Source organism: Gossypium raimondii, chromosome 1 (genome assembly GCF_025698545.1).
Source record: "Gossypium raimondii isolate GPD5lz chromosome 1, ASM2569854v1, whole genome shotgun sequence".
In the NCBI taxonomy this organism is placed as follows: Eukaryota; Viridiplantae; Streptophyta; class Magnoliopsida; order Malvales; family Malvaceae; genus Gossypium; species Gossypium raimondii.
The window spans coordinates 31,643,690-31,651,187 of NC_068565.1; the positions used below are offsets into that span (position 1 = coordinate 31,643,690).

At 36.5% G+C, this 7,498-nt stretch overlaps 1 protein-coding gene across 1 annotated transcript; it reads left to right on the top strand.

Annotated features, from left to right (window-relative positions):
* The first annotated feature begins 2,589 nt into the window (after window positions 1-2,589).
* On the top strand, window positions 2,590-6,215 carry LOC128042997 (uncharacterized). The gene is made up of 6 exons (XM_052634797.1): window positions 2,590-2,668; window positions 2,845-2,939; window positions 3,078-3,821; window positions 4,164-4,452; window positions 5,762-5,829; window positions 6,132-6,215. The coding sequence occupies exons 1-6, from the start codon at window positions 2,590-2,592 to the stop codon at window positions 6,213-6,215; spliced, it is 1,359 nt and encodes a 452-aa protein (XP_052490757.1).
* The last annotated feature ends 1,283 nt before the right edge of the window (window positions 6,216-7,498 follow it).

Here is a 7,498-nt window from a genome sequence, read left to right on the forward strand (position 1 = left end):
ATTAGACCATTAGTTAGTTGATGGACAAAAATGGGCATAGAATTAGTAAAATAGATTTTTTTAAGTAAGGGCATTTTAGTCATTTGGTAAGTAAATACAATTAAATGGGAAAAAGATGGCAAAATATGCTCATCTTCTTCATGGTGAACGAAATCAGCAAGGGGGGAAGCCATATTTAGGGTTTTTAAGCTTCCAAGCTCCATAGTAAGTGATTCCAAGCCCGTTTTTAATGTTCTTTACGTTTTTAGAGTCCCGATAACTTGGTTTAGCTTATTCTACCATTAATTCGTGTTAGGGTTTATATTTGGAAAAATACCTATAGGTGAAATGTGTTTATTTTTCTGTTTAATGGTAGAATATGAGGCTAGAAATTATGTTAAACAATTTTTGCTAAGCGATTTTAAGTAAAAACGAGTAAATTGATATAATCGGTAAAAATATTTATTGTTCATAAGTGTATGTTAGAGTGAGAATTTGATGTTTCCATAGAAGGGAAAAGTGTTCAGCATGTTCTAAAACATAAGAATAAGGTGTGAAATTTAATTTTCGAGCTTAGGGATGAAAATGGAAATATGTAAAAGTTTATGGACAAAATCGTAGTTTTTGCAAAAGTTGAGTCGAGGATTGTTTTATTAAATGTGAATGTTAAATAAGCTAAATTTGCTATTATAGATCAAGAAAGACGTGAAGACCACCTTAAACGGGGAAAAGAAAAGGTCGAGGTGTAAATCGTAAAATCACAATATTTTGTTTCGAGGTATGTATGCATGTGATTTAATGTATTATTTTAATGTTATTATATATATATATATTGCTGAGATTTGATTGAAAATGGAACGAATACTGGATATAGACTCTAAAATATGGTTAAATTAGAAGGTAGTAAAGCGTTGAAAATCAAAGTTTCCGGTTGAACACTCGGAATAAGCCAGGAAATATTAAACAAAAAAGGGGGTTGCTAAGTGCTGATTCCCCCAAGGGGTTTCTAAGTGCTGATTCCCCAAATCATCGGTGGTTGCTAAGTGTTGATTCCACCGTGTCTTTGGATATGAAAGGGGTTCTACGTGCTGATTCCACCGTAACAGATTGTATAAGGAGTTGCTAGGTGCTGATTTCCCGAATCATTGGTGGTTGCTAAGTGCTGATTCCACCATATTTTTGAATGTGCAAAAAGAGGTTACTAAGTGCTGATTCCCCCAAGGGGTTACTAAGTGCTGAATCCACCAAATAACGGTTAATATTCTAAGTGTTCAACAAGAAAATTGGAAGGGTGATTGAACATGTAAATTAAATATGATTTTGTGGGGAATATTGGGTTTGATATTTAATCAACCCATGTGTAAGATGAATGGAAGTATCAAAACTACAAAAGAGCAAGTTGGTTACAAACAGCTTAAAACAACAGTAGTTGGGTAACTTGGAAAATTCACCATAAATGGTGGAATTTGAAATAGAGGTTGAGTAATATATGAAATTGAATCTGAATGAGTCTATTTTCATATGAAAGAAGCATAGAAAGCAAAAGAGTTATATATTTTGAGATATTTAATTTTTAGTGAGACAGGGCTGAATTGATTTCGAGATCCCCTGTTCCAACTTTGGAAAATCACCAAAAATTGTACAAAAATAATTGTGGGTTGAAATTTATATGATTAAATTACTCATTAAGTATAGTTTCTGTATAAATAAACAAGAACCTTATATTAATTTTTTACAGAGATTTAAATAGACTTTAGTAAAGGGTGGTCAGAGCTATCGAGCAGTGAAATAGGGGAAGGTTCGAAGAATAAACTGTACTAATTAGAAAAACTAAAAATTCTAAAAATTGTATGGTAGAAAGGTATATGAGTCTAGTTTTGGAAAAAAATTACAAAACTCAATTTGGAGCTCTGTAGCTTCAGATAAAAATAAATTAGCGACTGTGACGCAGAAAAATAGCTTGCTGGAAATTGAGCAAACAATGAAATTTATGAATGATTAAAATTATATCACTTTGTAATATTATGAGAAATTTATTAATTTATTATGTGGTTACTTAATAAGCTATATGCTTACTCTTCTTTATTTTCTCTTGATTATAGTGATAACAATCTGCAGGAAGTTGGACAAAGGCAGAATATCATCCACACTATCATCATCTCTCGGGGTATTTTGTAATCAATACTTTTGAAACATGGCATGTATAGATGCCTTAATGTAATATGATATAAATATGTTTGAAAAATATTTTTTGGTTAAAAATGTTGGTGTTTATTATTGAATAAATTGTGTATGCACATATAATACTGTAATTGGTTGAAATATTAAGATCGTTTGAAATTGTTCTTTGAAAATTTGCAGGAGGTTTTATGTAAAAATAAGCAGAAATGCTGCCGAAATTTTACAAAAAAAAATAGTAATACCTCGTGCTCTATTCCATCAAGGAATACGGGTAAGGGGTGTTACATTTGGTGGTATCAGAGCTACGGTTTAGTCAATTCTCGGACCAATAAATTAGGCGTGAAAGTCTATCTATACATGCCATGATAATATTGTGATAGTGTGATGGTTTCTGACATTTTAAATTGTGTTTATTCTTTTATATAGTAAATGGATCCTGACCGAAGTGTAGCAGATGATGTTAAGAGTAATGCGCCAGCTCCCGCGCCAGGGACCACGCCTGAAGAAAGTAGACAGGAAAGTCGGGATGAGGCTCGAGAAGCCTTTCTTCATAGATGAACAACTGGTATACAGAATTTGTTCGAGCAAACCCGAATATTCAACCTCCTCCACCCCCTCTCATTCCTCAACCGGTTCCCGTAGCTCCATAAGGTGCTGAATTGGTAAGGTTGAGTAAACCTCCAGTTGATAAAATTCGAAAGCATGGGGCTGAGGATTTCAGGGCTAATGTAGATGATGATCCAGAAAAAGCAGAGTTTTGGCTTGAAAATTCTATTCGGGTATTTGATGAACTATCTTGTACTCCTGAGGAATGCTTGAAATGTGCTGTGTCTCTACTGAAGGATTCAGCTTACCGTTGGTGGAAAACATTAATATCTGTGGTTCCGAAAGAAAGGGTTACATGGGATTTCTTTTAGGAAGAATTCAGAAAGAAGTACATAAGTCAACGGTTCATTGATAAAAAATGCAAGGAGTTTCTTGAATTAAAGCAGGGCTGGATGTCTGTGGCAGAGTATGAAAGGGAGTTTGTCAGGCTCAGCAAATATGCTCAGGAATGTGTTTCCACGGAGGCCATCATGTGTAAAAGATTTGAGGAAGGGCTAAACGAAGACATCAGATTGTATGCTGGGCTTTTAGAGTTAAAAGAATTTGTAGTACTGGTTGACCGAGCTTGCAAGGCTGAAGAATTGAGTAAAGAAAAGAGAAAGGCAGAGATTGAGGCTCGAGATGTAAGAAAAAGGTCAATGAGTAAGACATTTCAACCTCAACCAAAGAAGCTTAAAGAGATGAATCTACGATCAACTGGTTTAGCTGGGTATCCACGCAAGGATCGAGGGAAGACATATTCTAGAGCTAAAACTCAAGCTACCTCAGTGGCAAGTGTGGGCAATATGCAGAATACTAGACCCGAGTGTCAACAGTGTGGCAGGCGACATATAGGCGAGTGTTGGGGATTTAAACGATCCTATTTCAAATGTGGCTCTGAAGAACACTACATAAAGGATTGCACTGAGAGGATAGAAGAAGAAAGATTACAAAGCGTTGGATCAGGTGAAACTGTTAGTAGAGGCAGACCACCAAGAAATTTTGGGAGTAAAGTTAGCGGTAAAAGTGTAGTGAAAGATATAGCAGGAAGATCAGAAATCAGAGCGCCTGCCAGAGTTTATGCCATACGTGCTCGTGAGGATGCATCATCCCCTGATGTGATTACTGGTACATTTTCTCTTCACGATATTGATGTTGTTGCTTTGATTGACCCTAGGTCTACTCATTCATATGTATGTGCTAGTTTAGTATCTAATAAGAATTTGCCTGTAGAAAATACTGAATTTGTGGTTAAAGTATCAAACCCTCTAGGAAAATATGTTTTAGTTGATAAGGTTTGCAAGAATTGTCTTTTGATGGTTCGAAGTCACTGTTTCCCTGCTAACTTGATGTTGTTACCATTTGATGAGTTCAGTGTTATTCTGGGTATGGATTGGTTGATATTACATGATGCCAAGGTAAATTGTAGACAGAAAATCCTTGAATTGAAGTGTGAAAATGGTGGAATTCTTCGGGTTGAAGCTAAGGAGCCGAATAAATTGCCTATAGCGATTTCGTACATGTCTATTCAGAAATGCATGAGAAAAAGGTGCGAAGCTTATCTTGCTTACGTGTTGAATACTGGTATAACTGGGTCGAAGCTTGAATCAGTGTCGATAGTCTGTGAATTTCCGGATGTATTTCCAGAGGAATTGCCTAGGTTACCTCCGATCAGAGAAGTTGAGTTTGTTATTGACCTGTTACTTGGTACTGCACCATTTTCTATTGCTCCGTATCGGATGGCTCCAACTGAATTGGAAGAATTAAAAGCTCAGTTACAAGAGTTGACCGATAAAGGATTTGTGAGACCAAGTTTTTCTCCCTGGGGTGCTCCTGTATTATTTGTGAAAAAGAAAGATGGTTTTATGAGACTTTGTATTGACTATCGTCAGCTCAACAAGGTGACTATAAAGAACAAGTATCCTTTGTCGAGAATTGATGATTTGTTTGACCAACTAAAAGGAGCAACAGTATTTTCATAGATTGATCTGAGATCTGGTTACTATCAGTTGAGAGTTAGGGAGTCAGATGTGCTAAAGACCGCTTTCAGAATGAGGTATGGACACTATGAATTTTTAGTGATGCCTTTTGGTTTAACTAATGCTCCGGCTATTTTTATGGATTTGATGAATCGAATTTTTCGGCCGTATCTGGATAAGTTCGTGGTAGTGTTCATAGATGATATTTTACTTTATTCTCGGAATGAATCCGAGCACGCCAAACATCTAGGACTGTGTTGCAGATTCTAAGGGAGAAGAAATTGTATGCTAAATTCAGCAAAAGTGAGTTTTGGCTTCGTGAGGTCAGATTCTTGGGACATATAGTTTCAAGTGAGGGTATTCAGGTTGATCCAAGCAAAATCTTAACAATTGTTGATTGGGAACCACCAAAGAATGTATCAGAAGTTAGAAGCTTTCTGGGCTTAGCCGGGTATTACAGACATTTTGTCAAGGGGTTCTCGATGATTGCTTCTTCCATGACTAAGTTATTGCAAAAGAATGTCAAGTTTGAATAGACAGATAAATGTCAACAAAGTTTCGAGAAATTGAATGTATTATTGACTGAGGCACCAGTGTTGGTACAACCTGAATCAGGGAAGGAGTTTATAATTTACAGTGATGCATCGCTGAATGGTCTTGGATGTGTGTTAATGCAAGAAGGCAAAGTAATAGCTTATGTATCGAGACAGTTGAAACCGCATGAGAAGAATTATCCGACACATGATTCAGAATTGGTGCTATTGTTTTTGCTTTAAAGATTTGGTGTCATTATTTATATGGTGAGAAATGCCGAATTTTCACTGATCATAAAAGTTTGAAGTACTTAATGAATCAAAAAGACCCGAATTTACGACAACGAAGGTGGCTCGAACTAATAAAAGATTATGAGCTAGTGATTGACTATCACCCCGGGAAAGCTAATGTGGTTGCTGATTCCTTGAGCAGAAAATCTTTATTTGCTTTGAGAACTATGAGTACAAGATTAACTTTATTTGATGATGGTTCAATTATGGCAGAATTGAGGGCTAGACCATTATTCCTTCAGCAAATTCGGGAAGCCCATAAGATTGACAGTGTGAATCAGGTGTTAATCCAGATTTTCGAATTGGATTAGATGATTGTTTGATGTTCCGGGACAGGATATGTGTACCGAGAAATGATGAATTGATTCGGACCATTTTATGTGAGGGACACAGTGGTGATTTGTCAGTTCATCCAGGCAGTGTGAAAATGTATAATGATCTGAAGAAATTGTATTGGTGGTCGGGCATGAAAAATGATATTTCAGAGTTTGTATCAAAATTTTTAATTTGCCAACAAGTGAAAACTGAGCATCAAGTACCATCAGGTTTACTTCAGCCAGTAATGATTCCAGAATGGAAATAGGACAGCATCACGATGGATTTTGTGACGGGATTGCCTTTGACTCCATGGAAGAAGGATGCTATCTGGGTGATTGTTGATAGATAGACAAAGTCAGCCCATTTTATACCGGTACGCATGGATTATTCACTTGACAAGTTGGCTGAGTTACATGTTGCTGAAATAGTGAGATTGCACGGGGTGCCTAAGTTCATTATATTGGATAGAGATCCGAGATTCACTTCGAGGTTTTGGATAAAGTTGCAAGAAGCTTTGGGTACAAATTTGAACTTTAGCACTGCATTCCATCCGCAAACTGAGGGACAATCTGAAAGAGTGATTCAAGTTCTTGAAGACATGCTCAGATACTGTATTTTAGAATTTGAAGGTAGTTAGGAGAAATACCTACCATTGGTTGAATTTGCTTATAATAATAGTTATCAATCGAGTATCCGAATGGCACCATATGAAGCATTATATGGACGCAAGTGTAGAACCCGTTTATATTGGACTGAGCTCAGTGAAAACTGGATTCACGGAGTTGATTTAGAGAAGGAAACTGAAGAAAAAGTAAAGATAATTCGTGACTGCTTAAAGGCTGCTTCAGATCGACAAAAGTCATATGCAGATTTAAAGAGAAAATAAATTGAGTTTCAGGTGGGTGATAGAGCATTTCTGAAGGTATCTCCATGGAAGAAGATTTTGAGGCTTGGCCGTAAAGGCAAATTGAGTCCACGTTTTATTGGACCGTATGAAGTTATTGAAAGGATTGGACCAGTAGCTTATTGGTTAGCCTTGCCAGCAGAGTTGGAAAGAATACATAATGTATTTCATGTATCGATGTTACGATGCTATCGTTCGAATCCTTCATATATAGTTTCACCTACAGAGATTGAAATTCGACCGGATATGACTTATGAGGAGGAACCGATAAAAATTCTGGCTCGAGAGGTCAAACAGTTAAGGAATAAGCGTGTGGCCTTAGTAAAAGTGTTGTGGCAAAAACATGGAGTGGAAGAAGCTACGTGGGAACCGGAGGAAGTTATGAGGAAACAGTACCCAAACCTCTTTTCTGGTCAGATTTTCAAGGACGAAAATCCCTAAGGGGGAGAATTGTAACAGCCCGATTCTGGGCCTAGTCGGAACAGTGGTTTCGAGACCATAAATCCGATGAGGGAAAATATTATTATTATTATATTTTTATGGTCTAAAATTTCGACGTTTGGGCAGTCAATTTAGTTAAAAGGACTAAATTGTAAAAAGTGCAAAAGTTGAGTTCTACATCTTAGAGGTGTCTAATTGTTATGAAATTTTAAATTGGAGGTCTTTATGTGGTAATTAGACCATTAGTTAGTTGATGGACAAAAATGGGCATAGAATAAGTAAAACAG

Bases quoted from the DNA above. Each gene is read 5' to 3' on its own strand.
- LOC128042997 (XM_052634797.1), top strand. From the start codon at position 2,590: ATGGATCCTGACCGAAGTGTAGCAGATGATGTTAAGAGTAATGCGCCA. The intron at 2,669-2,844 runs GTAGACAGGAAA...GTAAACCTCCAG, and splicing joins AGGGACCACGCCTGAAGAAA to TTGATAAAATTCGAAAGCAT. The intron at 3,822-4,163 runs GTTTATGCCATA...CATGATGCCAAG, and splicing joins AAATCAGAGCGCCTGCCAGA to GTAAATTGTAGACAGAAAAT.